A 25,109-nucleotide genomic window follows, 5' to 3' on the forward strand; every position below is an offset into this window, starting at 1 on the left:
AGTAACACTCTCACCTTCAGATCCCTTAGAATTATTTCATTCCCTTATTAAATAAATATTATGAGCCTGTTATTAAGAACCTGTATTATTATAAGATCCTCTTACATGGATCTCTGCCAGGAAAAATACGAATCCTTTACCAAGCAAATTACATACACAGATAAGAGCGAATGCTACCAACAAGCTGTTCACAGAAAAGAAAACTATTCCTAGGTCACAAAGTGCTAGCACTATACTGGCCACAGGATTTACAGATATGAGCAAGATCCATAAAGTTCCTGTCCTCATGGAACTTAACTTCTGGTGGAAGAGACCAAAAACAACCAAAAAAGCAAAAGCAAGCATAGCATAATGTCGGGGAGTGATAAGTGCTCTGAAGACAGTGATGATGCCGAGTCAAGGGAGAGAGTGGCTCAAGTGGAAACGCTTTAGACAAGGTGAGTAGGGAGTGCCTGGCGAAGACGCAGAGACCTGCACGAAGGGAGGGAGGGAGCCTTGTGATGGCCTCTACAGGGAAGAACAAACCTCCAGAAGTATTTTATGACTACTGGAGAATCCAGATCTAAAGACCTGACTTGTGAAATAACCAACAGTAGAAGAACAAACCTAACATTTTTGAAAGATAAAAATCAACTTCCTGTTTTGGCATTACAGATCATGGGATTTGAAAATCACATAGACATAAACACCCTCTTATATGGATCTCTGCCAGGAAAAATATGAATCCTTTACCAAGCAAATTACATACACAGATAAGAGCGAATGCTACCAACAGGCTGTTCACAGAAAAGAAAAATATTCCTAGGTCACAAAGTGCTAGAAAACAAATTTTCTTCAAGGTTTTGACAGGCTTCTGGACATCTGCAAAAGTGAAAACTGGGAGAAAATCTGCATGATTAAACATTAAACAATGAAAGGAAGTCTCAGCCTGTATCCCAGCCCTGAGATGGAGTGAGCCCTGCTTCTGCACAGAAGGCATTTCCACCAAACTAGACTCACCCACTCCACTCATCTGGTTTGTGGTTTTAGGCCAAATGCACTCTATATAACTCTTTATAAAAATATATCCATTTTTGAAATTAGTATTTATTGAATCAGGTAGCCTATAGTACAAAATGTGTACTTAAAAATACATGTAATAATTGACAAATCCCACAAGAATTTAGAAGTATGACAATATATTTTCATGCAGATTATGTTTTTCCAGAAATAAGATAGTCTTTTAATTTTCTATTTTTATAAATTCTGTCAAAAATATTGAAAAGTAAAGATAAATATTAAAATATGAGTCCTTTTTTTTGTTTTTCTTAAGCAAAAAGATAAGTATTTTATTTCCTCAATTATATGGAAATAAACCTTAGCAAGAATATTATAGAGATAAGTTTTCATATGTGCTCAGTGAAATCTCTAAATTTTTCATAATATTCCACTATTCTCATTTAGGTGTCTCTATTTTAATTTCCAATGAATTTAAAGATAATGTAAATATATCAAAATTAAGAAAATGAGCAGAAACAACCTAATATTTAGAGAATTAGGAAGGCAAAAATTTATATGTGATCAACTTCATATTCTGTTTTTTTTTTTCAGATTTTCCTAGATCTACTCCGGAATATATTACAGACTTCATGAAGATGATTTACTGCTTCACACTAAATCATGCTGTGATGACAATTAGGCTGAATGCAAGTTACACAAGAGTTAATGATCAAAGATGGAGGAAACCAGATTCTTGAACGCAGTTTAGTGCATTTATTAAGCACGGGTGGGCACTGTTACTCCTCCTTCCAATGGCTTCCCAATGCTCAGAGGATCCAGGCTAAGCTTGTTAAGCTTGCGGACAAAGACTCTTGAAATTTTAACTAATCTATGTCTCCTGAGAAGTCTCATGTAATTCTTTCCCATAGTGCACTTTCCACTATAGTCATCCAGAATACCCACAATATGAATTGTCATGATTCCTCTCTTTTTTTTAAACATCTTTATTGGAGCATAATTGCTTTACAATGGTGTGTTAGTTTCTGCTGCATAACAAAGTGAATCAACTGTACGTATATATATATATATCCCCATATCCCCTCCCTCTTGTGTCTCCCTCTCACCCTCCCTATCCCACCCCTCTAGGGAGACACAAAGCACCAAGCTGATCTCCCTCTGCTATGCAGCTGCTTCCCACTAGCTATCTATTTTACATTTGTTAGTGTATATATGTCCATGCTGCTCTCTCACTTCGTCCCAGCTTCCCCTTCCCCTTCCCCGTGTCCTCAAGTCCATTCTCTACATTTGTTGATGTTGTTCTTTCTATCTTATTACTCTTTCTCCACTTGGTAAAATTATTTTCGTACTGTCATACACAATACCAAAGTCATCACTCCTCCATGAAGAAAAACATATTGTTATCATTGTACTGCTTACTATAGGGCTTACCATTCTGTTGTAATTGAATGTTTGCATTTATGTTGCCCCTAATTGGCTTTAAGTAGGGCCCTTCAGTGTGGAAACTGTTTTTTCTCATATTTACCTACCAATTTTCATAAAAAATTAAATATAAATTACATTTTAGAGGTATTTATGAAATAAAAAATGACTTTTCAAAATCAATATCCCAAATAGAGCAAGAGACATTAAGAATTTTAGTAAGTAACTGAGTTATAGAATAGGTATTAGATAAGCTTAATTGTACTGGAACAGAATATGGATTTCTGAAGAGTTCCCCCCCTCACCGACTTACTACATAAGTATAGCTTTCAAACATTGGAAAGCAGTCTATTTCTTTATCCGATGTAAGTTTAACCCCAGTTAGATTTATATCTCAACTGTAGCTCAGAGTTTGGAATCTTCCTCTGTATCAGTAGGAGAAGAGGAAAGAACAAGAAAAGGAGCCTCTTATCCCCAAAGCAGTTTGGAGATGGTGGAAAGGAGGGTACTTAGCAATTCAGCTGAGGAAATGACGAGAAGGAAATTGTTTTGTGTCTCAGGAACTGTGTGGAATTCCAAGATAAGAAAAACAGTTGCTAATTTGAGTATAAAAGCAGGAAACATGATATACTTATTTCCTTTTATGCAAACACAAGTATATGAGGGGTTGTGTGAAAATTATTTTTCTCTTGCTGAACCACAAAGACATAAAATCAAAGTGCTTCTTTTGGACATACTGGCTTTTCTTCTCGCTCTTCTCTTCCTGTGGATATCATGGCTAATAACACAACAAGTTTAGGGAGTCCATGGCCAGAAAACTTTTGGGGTAAGATTTTCTTTAACTGTTTTTAATTTAAAGTTAGGATGCAGAGAAATGTACTGCCTAAAACTTATTGAAACATTGGAAATCTCTGAGCCATTTTGTTTATGGTAAATCGATTACCTAAAGTTTTCATAAATTTATTACAAAAAATTTGTTCATATAAAATGTCCATAAAGTGGGTGATGAAGTCGTTCAAGGAGAATCTGGGCAACACATATAGATTATGGCTGGTGTTACAAAATAATGAGAAAATAATAGGAAATGCTAATTAGAAAACAATAAGAATAAAACTGAGAAAAATTTTGTAAGTCATTGCTGTTTGGAAATTGATAACTGATTTGTTGGAAAATTAAGTTTTATTTGTCTTACGGTTATATAGATTATGTATCTTTTTTAATGAAACTGAGAATTTCTGTAGAGATTATTTTAACTTACATCGCCAATGTTATATTCTTTAATTTCCAAAGCGAATCTAAATAATAAATCTGTACTGAAGGAGTGTGATGACATGATTAAATAAGAAATCATATTATGAAATTAGACAAAAAAACTGTAATAGAACAAGTGGAACTAATACCACGAATAACATTATAAAGAAAGCCTAACAAGGGGAAAAAAGGAACAATACAACAGTAGCTTTTGGCTGGGTTCAGACCTGGCTTCTAGTCAGTTAGCAGCAGCAGGATGGAGCTGAGGTCAAAACCACGAGTCTTCCAAGGCTGGAGACACAGGGAGGAAGGGCTGAGACATGAAATTGACACGGATGCTTGGGTTCAGGGAAATTTTAAAAATAAAGGGGGCAAGTTGAGTTAAATCCAGAAAAAAACTTTAAAGGAGATAATGGAGTTTATGAAGAGATCGATAGCCCTATTTACTGGTCCCGAACAAATGTTTCATCTTCACAGAGAACTCTTTTAGACTTTTCGTTGTGATTCCAAGGTACGTTTGGGGAACTATCCAGTGAAAAATGAGCAGTGATGCTGCCTGCTCTGAACAACCTACCTGGTCGTTCACCATCACAGAAATCTGCATGGAAAGAATTAATTAATTCTTTTTTACCATCAACATTTATGTTTGTTTCAAGTCTGAAAATGAGGGATATTAATAAACATCATAATGTAATTATTAAAAAATTAAGAAAAAGAAAGTAAATTATACTTGCATATTGTAAAGAATGGCTTTGGTAATAAGTTATTCTATGTGGAAACCAATAGACAATAAATCTTTGAATTGTGGGAGTCTTACTTATATAGGTTTCTTACAATACAGTTTGCTGTCCTCCTTTACAGAGAAAGTGAATGTGCTAAACACGCTAAAAAATAGCTAGCGTGTGTTTACCCTAAATTCATCACTGCAAAAATAAGTAACTATATAGATTATTCAAAAGTAAAGTAATTCTTACTGCAAAAAGTAATCTGTAAAAGCCAAATCAATTTTTTTCAGGCCATTCAAAGTTAAATTTCAGGTTTACTTAAAGACTTAAGGAAAAACAATCATTATCTACTGATTAAAACATGGATAATAATCATAAAATAAACCTCAATTAAAAACAGAATGTTTAATTGGAGTCTATTTACCAATCCTGAAAATTTTTTTTAATATAGAAATCTATGCTTAAGAAAGAATTCAAACTTATTGTTCCAAAGATAGTTCCTAGTGTTTCTTTATCTTACTTTGTGAATACAACAGAAAATAGATGGAAATAATGAAAACCAGGAAGGGGAGTGTTACCTTGATAAGCATTAACAAAGCCAAACAAATATGTTGAGTAGATATAATGTTATAACGTTTGATGATATGGGGAAAATATATAAAAGATCACATGAATTCTTCTGGGGTTCAAGAAAATATCAAGTGTAAAATGCAAAGATGTAAATGTGAATATATGAAATGTAAAAATTTCCTAAAATATAAATGTTGATCTTTTAAATTTTTATTTCCTTTTTGTATCTAAATTGATATCTACATCACTGTCTCTGCAAAAATATTATTTGAAAATCTTATAAGGTACAGTGCAATACATTGCCTATTGCTTCCAAAATCAATTGTCTGCTTGGCACTTTGAATTCAGAGAAGAGAGAAAGAAGAGTTTAGAAAAGCAAAACTTGTACATTTAACCATATGAATTTCCCAAACTTAGGCTGTATAAAAGTTGTTTTCCAAATATAATTTTCCTGATTTACTTTAATGAATGTTGAAAAATAAGATAATGATACCAGGTTATTACCAATAGTGATAGCTTGAATTTTTTCGGTGATCACCCATTAAACCTTATTAATTAGTGCAAAGGTGGGCGATAAAGTTGGCCTGAGAGTGACAACACAGCTGAAGACCATCACCTTGCATTTCTCACTTTTGCTTTCTTTGATGCATTTCCCGTCCCTACAAACATCCCCCATGAAAGCAGCAGGAAACATAACCTGTGAAAGTTTGCTGCACTCTGCTTTAATGAAATAGACAAGTGGTGTGAAACTTGGTTAATTTTTTGGTATTCAGAATCTTAAAGAAAACCATTTGGTTATACTTCTTGCCTTACCACTTGTGTTTTTCCCTTTTGGCTAACATTGTGAAAAATTGGGGAATTTATTGGCTTAGGAACTTGCATTTATTCACCTCATTTAATCCTCACCAAAACTATAATGTCTGTCCTCAAGAAGATTACACTCTTGGAAGAGATTATGTGTCCATAAATATGCAAATATGTCTATACTGTCATGGAATAATACAAGATAATGTACATTAAAATGGCAATGATCGTTATGAGTTAGAAAGACAAATGTGGCAGAAATGGTCCCTAAATCCTCCTTAGAAAAAAAAAATGAGGCTTTATCTGTTCCTATAAATCAGATGAGTTTCAAATAGGGAAACAATTGTAGGAAGAACATTGTAGTCATTCATTTTTCCTACATTAGCTTATTAACTCATCCTTCCATCCGTTTATCTATCCAGTTCATTAGTTTACTCAGAAGCACTGACTGACCACTCCTTATATATTAGTCAATACGTCAGGTGTTAGTGAGATAAATAAGGCGTAGCTGGAAATTTCAGGGAGTTCAGGAGAAGTGTTATCAGCAAATATGCAGAAGTAAAAACACACAAGCTGTATTTGTGGAGAAGTGTGAATGACTTGAGAAAGACTTGTGTAGTTTTGAAAGTCACTGTAAATGTTTGACCTGATTTAACATAATTATTTTCAATTTACTTACTGCTTTAGGGGAATTGTCCTTTTTTCTTGCCTCCGCTGCTGAGGACTCTTACCATAAAATTTGCCTCGTATGGTCTGTGCAACATTTGCTAATGTCATGATTTTTCCTTTCTGGTCTACTGGCTCTTATTCACATACTTTTCCTTCTCAGTGGCACAGAACAATGTTGAATGCTCTCCCATCACCCTGGAGCTGTGGGAATTTGGACTGTATATCAGACCCCTAGACCTGGGTATACTAATGTCCACACTTCCTCATTCCTCCTCTGCCTTTCAGGGACCCAGAATTTCTCAGAGGGGATTGTCATCTTTCCCATCTGCATCCCTCTAAGAAGCTGGGAATGGATACCAATTTCTCTGGCATTCCCTAAATCAATCTGTAGCTCATCACAGGCAGAGATGGAGTGATGGCCCCCTCTCCAGGACTCTTACTGGTCACATAGTTTATAGCCCTTCTTCTCTCTCCCAAACATCTACTCTTTACGCTGCTTCTGAAAGTTTACTTGTTACGGATTGAATGTTTATGTCTCCTCCACCGTTCTTATGTTGAAGCATTAACCCCCAATGCAGTGTTATCTGGAGATAAGACCTTTGGGTATAATTTGGGTTAAATTAGAGGGTGGGGATGCCATGATGGGGTTAATGGCCTTAAAAGAAGAGGAAGAGATAGTACTCTTTGTCTCTCTGTCTGCGTGTATGCACTGAGGCAAGGATGTGGGTTGTCTCCAGAACCTGATCCTGCTGGCACCTGGATCTTGGATTTCCTAGACCCCAGAACTGTGAGAAATAAACATCTGCTGTTTAAGCCACCCAGTCTATGGTATTTAAAGGGCAGCCCAAATTGACAAGGGCATGACTCGTAGACCATGGTTTATTTTTCCCAATACAGTTCATTATAGTAAAAAGGTATGTTCTTGAGTCCTTTAGGCTCTTAGCATTTTGAAACTGCAACAAACAAAAACCAAAACACTTTTCTCTGTCTCACGTTGTCTAGTGATTGCAGTAAAACAATTGGTTTTAAAGACTATCATCTATTCTATGTATTTAATAATCCTATTACCAATTCTAAACATTACCTTTTTCTTTATTCTGGGTATCCTTGATAACAGCCCTAATCCTCTACCAGATAATTGAAATGGAGGATCGTTAGTTGATTTTTTGGTCAATCAAGTGCAGTCAAGGGCAGAAAACCTTGGTTAATAGCTGAAAATTTTATTCTTTAACCTGTGGAAAAATATGTCACTTAGAGACCTACCTCAGCAGTTGGGAGTAAGTTGTTTCCAGAGATGTTGAGGAGGGAGAAAGATTTGCTGACCATGCACCCCAAAGATCTTCTTTATATTTCCTCTTCCCAAATTGTAAACAAATACTGACTATATTTCAAATTCATATCTTTACTTTCCATTTTAAAAACTCTTGGACATTTCTTATTAACAGCCTTCTAATTACTTCAGTTATATCAGTTACTTAGGAAGTTTGAATAACAAATGCTTTTCTTTAAAACTGCTGTATCTCAGTTCCATAGAGAGAAGTTTGAAGATTCATCTCTCACTGAACTCCATGCTCAGAGATTATGATTCAGTAGGTATGGAGCAGAGCCTAGAAGAATGTATTTTTTGATAGGTTCCTGACTTTAGAACTTCTGCGTCTACATTAATGAGAGAAATTTGCTTATAGTAGTCTTTTCTTATAATAGCCTTATCAGGTTTTGGTATCAATGTTATGCAGGTTTCCTAAAACAGAGTAGGAATTGTTTTTTATTATCTGGAAACATTTGTGTAAGAGTGGCATTGTTTATTGTTTAAATGTTTGAAAAAATTCACCAGTGTAATTATAGGTAGTACTTTTAATAGGAAGGTTTTAACTGAAAAGTCAATTTGTTTAACAATATTGGACTACTCAGATATTCTACTGCTTCTTTGATTGCTTTAGGGCAGGAATCGTATTTTCTAGGAATTTGCCCATTTGAAGTAAATTTCTAAATGTGTTAACTTAAAGTTGTTCATGGTCTTCTCTCATATGTTTTTCTAAAATTTATTATGAAAGTGTTCAAATATACAGAAAAATTTGAAGAATTTTACAGGGAATATCCATATACCTACCGCCTGGATTCTACTATTAACATTTTTATAATATTCATTCTATCTACCAATCTGTTAGTTTATATTTCCAAGTAAATTGCAGATATCAGTACACTTCCCCCTAATTAATTCAGCATTTTTTTATTAACAGGAATTCAATATTTTTTTTCTTTTTAAGGTGAAACATACATACAGTAAAATGTGTAAAATGATCAAAAATGAAGTGCACAGATCATAACTGAACATTTGCTGAATTTTGACAAATACATACACACCTGAGTAACCCAAACCCCGATCAAGATACAGAACATTATCTCCAACCCAAAAGTTCCCTAATGACACTCCTAGTCAATCCCTGTCTACATCATCCCCAGAGGAAACCACTAATATGTATTTATTGAAAAAAAATCTATGTATAAGTGGACCTGTGCTGTTCAAACCTGTGTTGTTCAAGGGTCAACTGTGTTTCTATCTTTGTGAGGTCTACTTTTTTTCCTATTTGCTATTATTCTTAGGGAATAGCCCTTTGGAAGTCCAACTCAGAGTCTAGAATATTTCCCAGAGTCTATCCTCCTTGGTATTCCCTGAAATCCAGGCTTTGTTTTCTAAGCCTACTGAGATTGCAGAGTTCTACTCAGGTTTTTTGCCTCTTCTGCCTCTCTTTACAGATCACTGTATGAGAGATTTTCTTTTCTCTTAGAATTTGCTCCCTCAAAGTTTGGGTAGGCCTCTGATGGCTTCAACCAGATTTAAAAACATATTTTTGATCTGTATTTTATAATTGGTCCCAGTGGTTTGATACATGTTAGTTTATCACACACAGAAAGTGATGGTCTACCATGTTCCTTCTGAACATAATTTAACTTACCTTCTACTCTAACAATACTGTTGACTAATTATATTCAGAGTATGACTTATGCCTTGTGACTTTGGTCAAAACTACTTCCAAATCTCCCAGATTTTTACTTGTCCTACAATTGAGTCTAGTTTCCAGTAATCCAGAAAGAAAAAAGAAAATCAAGGGTGGCAGTTAGGCATCAGAAGTGGGACAGGATAAAATTTAGATAGGGCAGTCCTGGTAAGCCTCAATGAGAAGGTGACATGTGATCAAAGACCTGAAGTCACCCTTGTAGATGGCTGATAAAAGAGTTTCAGGAATAGATTACCACAAGCACAAGGCCCTAAATTGGGAGCACAGCTGATGTGTTTAAGGAATGGCAAACAGGGCAGTGTGGATGGAGCTGAATGAGCCAGGGGAAGAGTAGTGATGAGCACAGATAATTGAGATCAAACTGGGAGCATCAGGGAGGTAGTAGAGTAGATAATGAGAAGTTGAATTGTGGATATATTCTGAAAACAGACCCAATAGGATTTTCCGGGAGATGAGATACACATAGGAAATATTTATTCTTTGTTTAAATTATTGTAATTAAAAGTTTTCTGAACCTTAAATATAATTCTTCCTAAAAACGATTTTTACTGAAGTCTTATTGTCTGAACCATCCTCCTATATACTCCAGGGTACCAAGAACAGCATAGCCTACTTCAGTGATAGCTAAGCTTAATGATTCTTACAATTGGCAAAGATTTTGTGAATTGATCAATGTTCTGTTGTCAAAGATAAAATCACTTTTCAGATATCAGAACGATTCAACTCAAGGCCACTAGATGGTGACCTCTACTAAATTTTGACACTAATGGACAGAATTCTAGGTGTGGGTAAGATTTATTGAAAACCAGATTCAATATTAGAATCTTAGAATTAGAAGGGACTATAGTGACCATTATCATTAGGCCAGAAAGGGTCAAATGACTTGGGAAAGTTATACAACCATTAGTAATCATAGCTGTCATTTATTGAGGACTTATGTGCCGGCCTTTTGGTAGTTGTATAGACACAGGTTACAAAATAGGATAACAACACTTAATTTATATGCTATGCCCTGCTAATGTTAGAGTTTCTTCCTTTTTTCCTTTAAGGGAGATCTACCTTTTCTAAGGCAATCCTTTGGTCTTTTAAGTTGCATTATATTGTAATTACGTGAAGTAAAATTATTTCCCCTTGATTCTACATTTTAAAAGTTTCTATTTTCTTTTTTTTCTTGAAATGAACCTTATGCTACTTTTCTCTATAGATTAACCTTTTGGAATATTTTATTTGTCAGAAGAGACTGTGGTAGAGAGGCTCAAACGGCATATACACTGAGACCATGTATAGGAATGCTTGTAAACTTTAAATTGAAATAGTCGAAATAAATATGTCTCTTTAATCTTATCTATTATATCTGCTTGTATCCTGAGATATTTAGAATCTTCCATCAGACCCTAGTGGTTACATTGGTTTATACACAAAAGCAAGGACATGTACTTTGCAAACCAGAGTATTTGTCTTTTCACTTTATGTCATACCTGAGTGAAAGCCCCCCTGACCAGTGCTAGTTGTCAATATTCAATTATTAAAATAAATTGTGTTAGTTCTACAACATAAACCTTAGACTCTGTTTCAATATCAATAAAATTAGGAGACTGTGGGACTTCCCTGGCGGTCCAGTGGTTAAGACCCCACACTTCCACTGCAGGGGGCACGGGTTCGATCCCTGGTGGGGAAACTAATATCCTGCCCACCATTCAGTGCAGCCCCCCAAAAAAGTAAGAAATAAAAAATAAAATTAGGAGTGTGAGCTGAAACATTTTTAAGAGTTTGTTTTCATTGAAACCTTGTATCTCTGATTCTATATCTGAAGTTGTTGATATTTAAAATTCTCCAGTGGAGGCTGTTGATTTAGGAAAGTATAACTGTAGAATACATAATACTGCCTTACCATATTTTCCCCAAGTATTTCTGTCCGTAACAGGCTACTAAATCTGGTATTAAATTGATACAGTTTTTATGCATTTTCACTTTCATTTTAGGTTAATATTTTCTTAGAACACACCAAAGAAATAAAGCATTCCCCTAATTGGGTTGTTTGACAGTTAAGTGATATAGTACACTTAAAATAGTGCCCGAGAACTATAAATTAAATTAATTGAATTAGAAATGCATATTACTGTTTACCACAATAATAAAATAAAAATAGGTTTGCATTTTATAAACTATATTCCTCCAAACATCAAAATTTTCTTAATCACAGTTTTAGTGAAACCTTTCTACCTTGGAATAATAGAAGTTCAAATTTAAAAGGAGCTTATAGTTTACCAGTGAAGTGTCTACCTAATGCATTATTTTCCTACTCAAAGGTATAATAACATTAAGATGGATCATAATATATCTTTCATTCATCTATTCTAAATAGGAAGACAGAATATCTGAGTGAATTTATTCATATTCTTTGATTAAAGTGTTTCTCACGGTAATCAACTCACGGAATCTCTGGAGTATAAACTAATGAATAAACTCTTTCAGGGACAACTGATGACAATGTACAATAATAAATTATTCAAGTTATGTGCAATATGCCACACAAAAACAAAGATTGCCAAAATCTCACTGAAATATGGTAAAGTTAGGTATTTTTCTTAACCAAAGAACCAAATTTAGCAAAATGCCTGGACTCACATACTTATTTGGAAAGAAGAGAAAGGACTGGGTTTTATGAAGTATTTGAGTAGTTCATGATTTTTATTTATCTCTTTTCTAAGAGCAACTAAAACAGTTTTTCCAGTGAAATCCAGAATTTAGGTAGCCATTACAAGCAACACAAAAGTTAAAGGGACTTTATAATGATTATACTAATAATTAAAATTTGATCCAGCAAATCTATTCTCTGATAAACTATTATGGCATAAAATGGCAAAGACAAGTAAGTATAATAAAGTAAGCAGATGCTAAAATTTCTAAAACATAATTTAATCTGATTATTAAATTACTGCTAGACAATAACATTATCATTTACATCATGGGACAAGAGCATCTAAGCCTCAGTTTATCACCACTACCCCCCTCAACGTCTTATTTCTAGGACATTAGGTGGTATGATACTTTGGAATAATTTTTACATTCTTTTCACTTTGGGTCTCCCATGACCAGGTTCTTTCTTATTCTTACTACAACTTCCCAGATTAAGCCATTATTACTGCATGTTTGAATCATTGCTTCACCATCCTCCCCGTTTCTCTGCTTTCAGTCTACCACAGATGTCACTACCTGCTCCATCTTCATCCTTCCTAATGGGTAATTTTGCTCAAGCCTCTTCTTTGTCCACAGTGGAGAGGTTGAACTTCTTGGAGAAGTACTCATGTTCTTCCATCATCTGACCCCCAACTTATTGCAGGTAAAGTGGCCAATGACCCACTCATTGCCACATCTAAAGGACATTTTTCTTATTTTAAATCTTCTAGAATGTTAACTCTACCAGGACTGAGACTTTATTTTCTTCCCTGCTCTCTCTGTACTTAGCAGTACTTGGTATCTAGTGTGTGCTTTATGTGTTAACAAGTGAATAGTAAATATCTCTGGGGCATCTGGTTGCTAATCAGTACTACCTAAAATTCTCTCCTCACTTTGATTCAGAGCTAGTAATCTCTCTTGTCTCCGTGGACCACCCTAATTAGCCCTTCTTTTTTTCCCTGGTGTTGACTTCCACCACCAGTTAAATTCTGGTCTTCCTGGAAGTTTGTTCTCAACTTGCTTCTATAAACATATTCCTTTCCTTTAGTAGAAGTGCTTTCCATGGATGGTTGAACTCTTGTAGCATGAAGATTCCCAGTTTTGCTTCTCTTTAAGTTCCATATTTATTTAACCCTGAATTCCAGATAGATGTCCCAGGGACACACACATTCCACATCTTCCTAATATCAGCTTCAGCCCCAGTTCTACATTCTCACATTTCCTCCCTGTTTGGATGAATGATACTAGTAGCCACCTATCCACCCTCACCTGCCCACGCCAGAACCTGGGAGTCATTCTAGATTCATCCTTTCCTCAGTGTAGCAAAGCGTGTTTTTTTTTACTGGTTGACTTTGTGTGTGTGTGTGTGCGTGTGCGTGTATGTGTGTGTTTGGTTGGGTTTTACTGGTTGATTTTTATTTTTAGAAGATGAAGGTGGGGAGGGATTGTATGTCCTTTGTTTTAAATTTTCTTTTGTTTTGAAGGATCCCCAAGTTTCCCCTCAATCTTGCCTCTTCTTTCCTTTATTTTGTGCTTCCCCAAAAGCACCTAATCTTTTCTTTCTTTCTTATTTTAAACAGCTTTACTGAGATATATTTCACAGACTATGTAATTCACCCACTTAAAGTATACAATTAAATGGGTTTTTTTTTTAATAGTTACAGGGTTGTGTGACCACCACCACAATCTGATTTAAGTACATTTTGTCCTTCAAAAAGAAACCTGTCCCCATTAGAGGTCCCTCCCATTCCCTTCCATCTCATCCCCTTGCCCTAGACCATCACTAAGCTACTCTCCGTCTATATAGTTTGTGTGTTCTGGACATTTCACGTAAATAGAATATAAAATATGAGATCTTTTGTGCTTGGATTCTTTTCTTCCCTATAGGAAGATTACTTTCCAAGACTGCCTCTTCCCATACCTACATTCACTTGTAAGTCTGTTTCCTATAGTCAGCGTGATCATGGACAAGTTCACCTTTTCACTATTTTTACAGTATTTCCAGAATTGCCCTTCTTCTCCATGATAGCTTGTGGTAGAAGTATGAGCGATAATTTACTGGTTTCTGCTTTCCATCATTTATTTTTTTTTATTATTATTATTATTTTTGCGGTACATGGGCCTCTCACTGTTGTGGCCTCTCCCGTTGTGGAGCACAGGCTCCGGATGTGCAGGCTCAGCGGCCATGGCTCACGGGCCCAGCCGCTCTGCGGCATGTGCGATCTTCCCGGACCGGGGCACGAACCCGCGTCCCCTGCATCGGCAGGCGGACTCTCAACCATTGAGCCACCAGGGAAGCCCCATCATTTATTTTTAATTTACCGGTTTCTATTTTCCATTGCTTATTTTATTTTTAATTAATTAATTAATTAATTTATTTTTGGCTGCATTGGGTCTTCGTTGCTGTCCACGGACTTTCCCTAGTTGTGGAGAGCGGGGGCTAGCTACTCTTCTTGCGGTGTGCGGGCTTCTCATTGTGGTGGCTCCTCTTGTTGCGGAGCACGGGCTCTAGCTGCACAGGCTTCAGTAGTCGCGGCTCACAGGCTCTAGAATGCAGCCTCAGCAGTTGTGGCGAACGGGCTTAGTTGCTCTGAGGCATGTGGGATCTTCCCGGACCAGGGCTCGAAACTGTGTCCCCTGCATTGGCAGGCAGATTCTCAACCACTGTGCCACCAGGGAAGTCCCCCACTGTTTATTGTTTAGGTAAATTGAAGTTTGAATTTTTTTTCTGTCTTCTAATTATGTTGAAGGCATGGTTTTGTATATTTTTAGTTGGTCATCTTGTTTTTCTCTATTGTGTTTTAGAAGAAACTTTGGAAAATTCTGATTTACATGGTTTCACTGCCTTGGCAGCCCAGATTTTCTATAATCCCTTTTTTAGATTCCAAATTTTGGGGCACTGATAAGTACAAGTTAATGTGGAATTTTACTGTATTATCAATAAGGCTAATTTTAGGTTCTGACTGTGTTTATTGCTTTTTCCAGAGAAAGCCTAACTCTATGAAATCCCAGTCTCAAGAAATTGCACTTTAAGGCTATGACAATATTATTTTGATGAAAGACATTTTTGAAGAACAATACTGGGTCTAGAAGATCTGTTATAAATCATCTTGTATTTCAGAAATCATCTTCTTAGTATAAAGAATGTATTGCTTAGATTTGACATAAATAGTTGTTTTAGAGGATTTTGATATAAGCATTTGTGATAATTGTGAAAATAGGACATAACAAATATAGTCTTATCACGGGAGATAAATGTGACAATATAAGGTGGAAAGACACTAAAATATATCCAAAAATGAATTATTCTTTTGTATTTGTTAATATTGGTTTGTTTTGTTATTTCTGCATCATAGATTTTGTGTATACAATCATAGATTACAACAAAAAACTGGAGAGAACTTTGGCAATCATAAAATCTAACTCCTTGATTTGAAGAAAGTAATAAAATAAGTGAGTCTAAATAAATTTTATAAAAATCACACAGTATGTTAGGAATAGAGCTGAGTTTGGCACCCTAAATCAGTTATCTTTTGCTGTGTAACAATCCACCCCAAAACATAGTGACTTAAAACAGCCATTTACTTAGCTCACACTTCTGTGGGCTGGCAACTTGGGCTGGGGTCAGCTTGACGGATTTTCTGCTGGTCTTCTTTCATGGACCACACTCAGTTGTTGGGTTGACTGTATTTAAAATTCAATGCATACTGAGTTTTCCAAACAGAAATTTTAAAATTATATCCAGGTATCAGGAAAAATATGTTGAAATGCACAGAATTTGAGAGAGAAAGACAGGCTTTGGGATAGTGGGAAAATCAACATGGCTTGTGGGTTAGATCATGGGGTAGAGGGTCGGTAAGTGTGGTGGGTGGTAAGGCCAGAAGGGTCTTCTAATATCCAGCATGCCTTTCGATTCAATGCAGGGTCTCTGCTACCCAGTTTTATTCAAGAATATGTTTTTAGTTCACAAGAAGAAGCGATAAGGTAGAATTTCCATTTGGGAATGGCATTTTCCCCTCCTCACAACAGGAAATCTGGACAAATACAAGTTCTGTGAGTTGGAGGATACTGGTGTTATAACAGAGATTCCATGGGGATCCAGGGGACAGGAATTTCAATATCACAAGGGCATGATAACAGCATGAACCAGGTTGGGAACCAAGAAAGAGCTCAGTAGTCTGCATAGGTCATGTCATCAATGAGTCAAAGATATAGGTGAGAGTCCAGGAGTTCCGGAAATATGACATAAATCAGTCAGCCCCCCAGGTGGTTCTAGCCCAGCACTTCCTGTCTCAGAATGAGAACAGGAAGTGAGGCATCATGCAGCCTGCGGGTGGAAGACATTGGTGGGGATGATGAAAGCAGACAGAGGAAAAGGCAAAGTCAATGTGACTATGAAATTTTTTTATCAATTTTTGGCACATTAGTTGCTACTGTAACTCTAAAGGAAATAATCTCTGGACTATATTTGCAACTCCATAAAATTTATGAGCTAAAGAACAGCCTTTTTTAAAAAATGAGACTTTTTAATTACTAATTTCTTAAAGATAATAAAATAGCATAAGCAATATGGAATGCTACAGTTAAAAAAATCTCATTTTGTATCCTTTATTCTCTTGCTTTGATAAACGGAAGCATATCCGCTTCATTTATTCATATCCACCTAGCACCATCTTATTTCCCAAATCCGAAATCGAAGTTAATCATGTAATCCGCAGTAACCGTTTGTATTTTGCCTATGTATTTAGTTGGACACCTATTTACAAAGCAAATTGCCTCTTTGTTTTCTTTGTTTCAGAGGGCGTTATAATGTCCTTCACAGTGTCCATGGCAACTGTACTTGTAATTGGAGGATTTATTTGGGCTTTGTTTGTTTGTTTCTCTCGAAGAAGAGCCAGTGCCCCCATCTCACAGTGGAGTTCAAGCCGGAGATCTAGATCTTCTTACACCCACGGCCTCAACAGAACTGGCTTTTACCGCCACAGTGGCTGTGAACGTCGAAGCAACCTCAGCCTGGCGAGCCTCACTTTCCAGCGCCAAGCTTCCCTGGAACAAGCCAATTCCTTTCCAAGAAAATCAAGCTTCAGGGGCTCAACTTTCCATCCGTTTCTGCAAAGTCCACCACTTCCCGTGGAAACTGAGAGTCACATGGTGACTTTCCCTTCATCCAATACCTCCTCCACCATCAACACTTCCCACAGTCTGGGCCGTCCTGATTTCCACTGGTCCAATCACAGTCTTCGGATTGGCCTTTCAACACCAGCCCCACCTGCCTATGAGTCAATCATAAAGGCTTTCCCGGATTCCTGAGTAGCGTGCTTTTGTTTCTCTCTTTTCTTGTCTTTTATTGAAAAGAAATCACAAATAGGCTAAACAGAATTTTGAAGACATGGCCCAAATGCCTAATGAGTTTCTAACCTGAAACGAGCACACACAAGTTGGACATTACAATGTAAAACACATTTTCTTTGAACACATCTTTTTTCTTTGTCTCACAAAAGAATAATATGTTTCCAAAGAGTTGTATATTTATGTATTTTGTATTCGATGTGAGAATTATTAAAGATAGTGATTCTTACCTAAGAATCAGCTGGATACAGTATATATATTTTAGACTAAAATAAAAACTTTAGATATTTGTGGTTTACAATCCTCATTTGCTGTCCAGTGTGACTATAAAGGGGAAAAAAAATCACTTAAAAGTGTATAACATTTTTTAAAAAAAATTTCTATCCTAAGGCATTTTAATTTAATTTTCTTTAGAAGGACAAGTGCCCCACATCACCATCTTGGATTTTCAATGGATTATATGGACACAAAATGACAGAACATAGGAGATTCTAAAGTTTCTTGATTCCACTCATTTATGAGAAGTGAGGGAAGCAGGTAAAGGACGCTGAACTCAGTGGGTGTTGCAGATCCTATAGTAATTCTGACACTTATTTTCCCCCCAGACTCCTTTTGTGCTTTCCCCAAGAATAGTTATCCACATCACTAAGGCAAAATCCTTGTTTTTACTCACACGGTGATTTAACATTTCTTTACTGTTGTGCTTATATTGCTATAAAAACAACAACAGCAAATCCAATTCATTTGATCTAAAAACAAATTTTAACACTGAGCTTACATTTTTTTTAAGGGGTAAATTTTATTTCTTACATTTAAAGCTAGCAACTGGGAAAGTGCATTATCTAGGGATCTTCTGCAACTTCACAGACAGAAGGGTTAGTGGGGAGACAGTCTTTCAGCCAAATAGGTGTTACAACCATGAAGAATCCTCCTTCCTGGATGGACTCATTGGTCATCATCTTTTATTTGCTTCTCTATGAATTTCAACTTCAGCTTCTGTGAAGAGTCTTTGCACAAAGGTTAAACTATGTCAAATGGTCCTTGGTGCAGATAGTTATTTAAGGAGTCCACCTCTACAGGTAGCCACCCTCCTAAAGGAAGAGAGCTTCAGTGGCCAGATGCCTGTGGCTGCCCTTTTTCATTTAAGGACACGAGTTCACAGGATTATTACTCAAAAGACCTGCGGTTTGTTTCTGATATAATGAATATTTAGCTTATGTTGCTGTTTGTTTCTCTGAACATTGGAATTTTCCGTGAAGAAAAATGTACTCTCATTGTAGTTTCTGCAATGCAGCTGTCCCAGCTAATAGTGTCTGAATATGGCTCAAGAGTGGAATAACTCTTACTTAATAAAAGATTCTGTATAGCATTTTCTTTGTTTTTTATTTAGCTTACATCTTCCATTGTTCTTCAAGGACAATTATGCTAAAAGATGTCTATAGTAAATGTCTATAAATAGATGCTCTCTAATGCAATATACCTGAAAGAAGAAAGAAAGAAGGAGGAAAGGAAGGAAGGGCAGAAGGAAGGAAGAAAAGAAAAAAAAAGCTCGCAGGATAACGAATTTGTTGTAAGCTGTTTTTGGACAAACTTGGCAGTTACCTTATAGCCACGTAAGGTTTTAAGAGATCATTAATTTAGTAACAAGTCTATCTTTTGCTTGTGAGTCATCCTTAATGTTTACCATGAGAAGTAAGTAAAGTGTATGGTTTTTGTCTAGAATTTATGCTGTGAGTAAAAACTGCTTTATGTCTCTCAAACGAGGAAAATGAGAGCAGAAATCCCCTGGGTATTTAACCATCTGGCAGAATTATTGCCTCCTCTCTCCCCAAGTTATGAAACAATTAAAATGAGTATCTTGTAAAAATTGTGCAATGTATGAAATGTGAAATTAAAGCAAAAATTGGAGACTTTTTTAGTTGTATTTGTTTTATTTGAAATATTTAGTTGATTACAGAATAAAATTAAACTGGTGTCAATTTCAATTCAGAGTTTATTTATTGAATAGCCTGTGATGATTTCCTATTTATTTGGTATTTTAACTCAGTTAAGGCCATTCTCTATAAACTATTCCAGAGATACAAACCTTACTTTATCTAATAATGTATAACAGAAAAAGAGTAACATCACAAATAAAAGAAACAGAATTTTCAATGTATTAATACAGATGTAAAAATAAGTAAGTTATTTGTTAAAAACATTAGATTCTTACCTCGCTAGGTAAACAATTCCAAAATTATTTAACTTTTTTAGAGAATAAACTTTTTTATTGAGATATAATTGGCATATAGCATTATATTGGTTTTAAGTGTACAACATAAAGATTTGATATACATATATATTGCAAAATGATCACCACAGTCCAATCTAATTAACATCCATAACCACACCTAGTTACTTGTGATGAGAACTTTGAAGATCTACTCTCAGAAACTTTTAGATATACAATATGGTATTATTAACTATAGTCACCATGCTGTACATTACATCTCCGGGGTTTATTTATTTCAGAACTGGAAGTTTATGCCTTTTTTGATGACCTTCACCCATTTGATTTTTCCTCTCTTCCCCTGCCTCCCATGTCTGGCAATCTGTTCTCTGATATCAGTAGAAAGTCCCATTTATTCATCTGGAATTTTGCCTAATATATTCATGTCTTGAAGCAACTAGGAATAAACTTTTTGAAACTAAGAAAAAAGAACCCTAGTAATACGTGAAAACCACAAGCCAAACCTGAAGAGCTATAGAAGTGTCTAGTTTTATTGCAAGTGGTGGCTGATGTACAGATAAGGAAGAAAAAAATCAAGCCAGAAATTTCCAAAATTAATTAGCTTCTGGGTAACGGGAGCAAAAGACGGACAGTTTGCTTATCTCTCAAAGTGTGAGAGTACAGAGCACACTCTTTTGTCTGCCAAACCCTCTGCTAGTCTGAAAACCATATTCCTTTCCCTGACTATCCACATGATTATGGCAGGAACAATCACTGAGTCAAATGTAACCCCATTAATTGGTCTAGGAAAAGGCATCTGAAGAAGCAAATCCAGTGGTCCTTTGCAAAGGATATTGTGGTAGGGATCCCAAGAGAGGCCAATATCTCTCAGATGCTTAAAACTGTAAGAAGTAAAATTTAAAAGCGTTTTTTCTACCCCATGGTAGGAAAGAAATCAAACTGATCCACAGAGAGAAATTGAAAAAAAAAAATGGAATTGCCAATGGATTTGAAATTCTTAGTCCCTGTAGCTCCTGAAGGCTGGCTGTATACACCCCTTGCCTTCCTAAGGCATGGCTAATGAAACCTTTTTTGGATTTGACTGAATATCACAACAGCTTTCTAGCAAATTCTCATTTTTCTATAAACCAAATTGGGTTAGACTACAATAACTTGCCAAAAAGGTTTCTAACTAAACAGATATTTAATATATACTGCTTTATCTTTGAAACTGATAAATTGCCAAATATGGGCATAAGAATATTATGAGATATTATATCAGCAACTGCTAGTAAAATTAGACTATCTATCTTAGGAAAATAGGCATGTAGATAAAAAACAGATAATATAGCAAATGGTAGAAAACAGAGGAAATAATGAAAACTAAAAAGTGAAAGCATAAGATCAGAATTAAAGTAAAATCAATTACATTCTTTACAAAATTAATTCAGATGAAATAAACACAACACAAAATAACAGCTTCTATTGGATGAAAAAAATTCCAGCTGCAAGCCACCTGTAAATCTTGCCTAAAATGAAGTGATTCAGAAAAGTTGAAAGTATAGGCGAAGATATATTAAAGTATACCTATTATCAATATCAGAAAAGTTGAATTCAAGATGAAATATGTGAATAGAACAGAGTATTACTTTATAATATTAAAGACCATAATCCCAATGAAGATATAAATTATCTTGAGTCTTAGGTAGCAAGTAGCGAAGCACAAGAAATGTTTTTATAAAAAAATAAATTTCTTTTATTTATTTATTTTTTGGCTGTGTTGGGTCTTCGTTGCTGCGTGCGGGCTTTCTCTAGTTGCCGCTAGCGGGGGCTACTCTTCGTTGCAGTGCGTCATTGCGGTGGCTTCTCTTGTGAAGCACGTGCTCTAGGCGTGCGGGCTTCAGTAGTTGTGTGACATGGGCTCAGTAGTTGTGGCTCACAGGCTTAGTTGCTCCGCAGCATGTGGGATCTTCCCGGATCAGGGCTTGAACCCATATCCCCTGCATTGGCAGGCAGATTCTTAGCCACTTAGCCACTGTGAGTCCCCAGAAACGTCTTCATAAAACAAACTACAGACACAATGAGGGATATAAAGATATATTTGAATATATATGGGGGACATGCCATAATTTTTAAGATATTTTATGCCTAAATTAATTTATACGTTATTTGAAGATATACATAATTAATTTAGGTATATTAATTCTATTGAGAAATAGAAAAAAGAAATGGAATTGCCAGTGGATTTGAAATTCTTAGTCCTTGCAGCTCCTGAAGGCTGGCTGTATACATCCCTTGCCTCAATATTTTAAGATATTTTATACCTAAATTAATTTATACATTCAATCTATTTCAGTCAGAATCCTTCCATAAAGGCTTATGTTTTGTACCTGTTTTTTTTATTGTCTTTTGACTTAGATGAAGATAGAAAGTCATGTTGGAAATAAAACTTAAGAGACAAAATCATAAAATTCTGAGAAAGAAGAGTAATAAGAAGAGACTTGGCCTATTAGATATCAAAATATGCTTAAAGCTAAAGTAGTCATTCACCAAAAAAATCAAAAGAAAATAATGTACAAATCAACCGAACAGAATAAACAACATAGAAATAGAACAAAGTATGTATGGAAAATTAGTTATGATGAGGGTAGAATTTCTAATAAATGAAAAAATTGATTAACAAATGTTTTGGGGAAAACTGGTTGGCCATAGAGAAAAATCTCTCACTTATCTTAAAATAAGTTCAAAATGGGGGCTTCCCTGGTGGCGCAGTGCTTGAGAGTCCGCCTGCCGATGCAGGGGACGCGGGTTCGTGCCCCGGTCTGGGAAGATCCCACATGCCGCGTAGCGGCTGGGCCCATGAGCCATGGCCGCTGAGCCTGCGCATCTGGAGCCTGTGCCCTGCAACGGGAGAGGCCGGCGTACCACAAAAAAAAGAAAAGAAAAAAAGTTCAAAATGAATAAGAAACATAAAATATTAAAATAAAATAAAGGCATACCATAAAAATATTTTAAAAATATGTACTTAGAAATAACTTTTCTAAGTGAGTTTGGATGGTGGGAGATCAGACTTTTTTAACTCTGAAGGTTAATTTTTTTTAATGAATAAATCTTACTATTTAAAATCTATATTTGAAACCAACTCTATGAGACTTAATTCATATGCAATTAGATGCAGAGCACTTTAAGTGTTGAATCTGACCCATTTTGAAATAGGTACACACCAATGTTACCATCACCATGTTCAAGATACATAACACTTGCATCATCACAAAATGTTCTCTTCTACTCCTTTCCCAGTCAATCCTCATTTTCTACCTCCAGGTTGAAGCAAACATGGATGTACTTCCTATCATTATAGATGAGGTTTATTCATCCTGGAGTTCTGTACAAATGAAACCACACAATATGTGCTATTTTGTGTCTGGCTTCTTTCCCTCAAGATAAGTATTTGAAATTCATCCATGTTGTTGCATGTTTCAAGGATTCATTTTTTTAACAGACAAGTAATATTCCATCGAATGCATATACGATGACTTCTTTATTTGTTGGGGGCGTTTTTTTCCCAGTTTTTGGCTATTATGAATAAAATTTCTGTGAACATCTGCGTCCAAATCTTTGTAGGGATCTATAGTAAGCTGAGGAATAGCCTCCAAAAAAATCAGGTCTTAATCCCTGGAACCCATAAATGTTACCTTTTATGGGAAAAGGGTTTACACAGTTATGATTAAGCTAAACATTTTGAGATGGGGAGATTAGCCTGAATTAGGCAGGTGGGGTCTAAATGCCATCACAAGTGTCCTTAGAAGACAGACAGAGGAAGATTAGACACACAGGGAAGAGAAGGTGATGTGAAGACAGAGCAGAGAGAGATTTGAAGATGCTGGCTGTGAATATTGGGGTAATGCTCTCCCAAGCCAAGGAATGTCCTCAGCCACCAGCGCCTGGAAGAGACAAGGAACAGATTCTCCCCTAGAGCTCCTGAAGGAAAAGCAGGCCTGCCAACACCTTGTGCTAAGATTTCGAACCTTTGGTCTCCTGATCTGTGGGAGAATACACTTCTGTTATAGCAAGCTACCCTATTTGTGGTAATTTTTTACAGCAGCCATAGGAAACTAACACAAGAAATACATTTTGAGTTTTCTTTTTTTTTTAATTTTGATTTTTATCAGGTAAATACCTAGGAATATCATTGCTAGATTGTGTAGTAAGGATAGGTTTAACTTGATAAGAAACCACTAAATTCTTTTCCAAAACTGCTGCACCCTTTTCAGTTTTCACTAGCAATAAATGAGTTTCATGTGTTCCATATTCTCATCAGCACTTCGTATTTTCTGTTTTCATTTGTTTGTTTAGTTCTAACCATTCTAGTAGGTATATAATGTTACCGCAATATAGTCTTAATTTGCATTTTTCTGATGACTAAAGATCAGAGCAACTTTTATCCTGCTTATTTTGTCCATTGGTATAGTTTCTTTTGTGACGTATTTTCTCAGATATTGTGCCCCTTTAAGAAAAACTGAATTGTCTTCTCGTGAAGATCTGAGAGTTCTTTACGTAGTTAGGTAAAAGTCCTTTAACAGATATGTGTATTAAAAAATGTTTTCTCCCGAGTTTGGCTTGCCTTTTACGTTGTTAACGTGTATTTCAAAGAACACAAGTTCTTAATTTTGATGAAATCAATTTTATCAATTTTTAATGTTTTATGATATCTATCTGCCCCAGAGTCAGAAGGATTTTGCAACTAGTTTGTTCCTGACGTATAATAACTGTGTAGCAACCTGTAGCTACCTCAGCCCTCCTGAACTGTGAACTCCCCCCTCAACTTGGTAAGACCAATGTGCTGTGCTTGGGGTCCCTCTCCCTGCTCTGTCATGTGTCTCCCAAAAATGAAACGTGATGTGATTGTAGAGCTTACCTCATCTGCTTTCATTCTTTCAGGAATCCAACTCGTGTGTTGCCTGTTGCCTAATATGCTCAATTTTACAGTTTGTTCGTGGTCAGAAGGTAAATCTTGTCTCTTTTATCTATTGTGGCTGGAGGTGGAAGTCTCTGAAATGATATTTTTTAAGAATAAAGAAAATTATTAAACATTGCCTGGGCAGGGGATGCTATTAAACCCTATTAAAAGACAAATTATGAACTGTGAGTAATTTTTGCCATATACATGTCAATAAGTTAACAATCTTAGTATGGATTAAATGTTCTACTGTTTAATATAGAAAAATATCTCAATAGAAGATGCACAATGGATTAGGTAATTTGCAAAATAAAAATATAAAAATGGCCAGCATGGCCTTGACAGTTACTTTTCTGAAGTGTACTTTGGCCATATAAATACTCCTTGAGGATTACATGCATTTGCTCTGGGAAAGTAATTCTAGATAGCTGTTTTAAATTTTATATTATAACTTA

General features: G+C 35.8%; 1 protein-coding gene across 1 annotated transcript; it reads left to right on the top strand.

Moving 5' to 3' along the window:
• The first annotated feature begins 3,052 nt into the window (after positions 1-3,052).
• On the top strand, positions 3,053-19,464 carry MYCT1 (MYC target 1). The gene is made up of 2 exons (XM_030853134.3): positions 3,053-3,244; positions 16,935-19,464. Exons 1-2 carry the CDS (start codon positions 3,193-3,195, stop codon positions 17,444-17,446), a joined length of 564 nt encoding a protein of 187 aa, XP_030708994.1. The 5' UTR covers positions 3,053-3,192; the 3' UTR covers positions 17,447-19,464.
• The last annotated feature ends 5,645 nt before the right edge of the window (positions 19,465-25,109 follow it).

Source organism: Globicephala melas, chromosome 14 (assembly GCF_963455315.2).
Source record: "Globicephala melas chromosome 14, mGloMel1.2, whole genome shotgun sequence".
Lineage (NCBI taxonomy): Eukaryota > Metazoa > Chordata > Mammalia > Artiodactyla > Delphinidae > Globicephala > Globicephala melas.

Coding starts and splice junctions, on each gene's coding strand:
- MYCT1 (XM_030853134.3), top strand. CDS start 3,193: ATGGCTAATAACACAACAAGTTTAGGGAGTCCATGGCCAGAAAACTTT. Junction 3,245..16,934: donor ATGGCCAGAAAACTTTTGGG/GTAAGATTTTCT, acceptor TCTTTGTTTCAG/AGGGCGTTATAATGTCCTTC.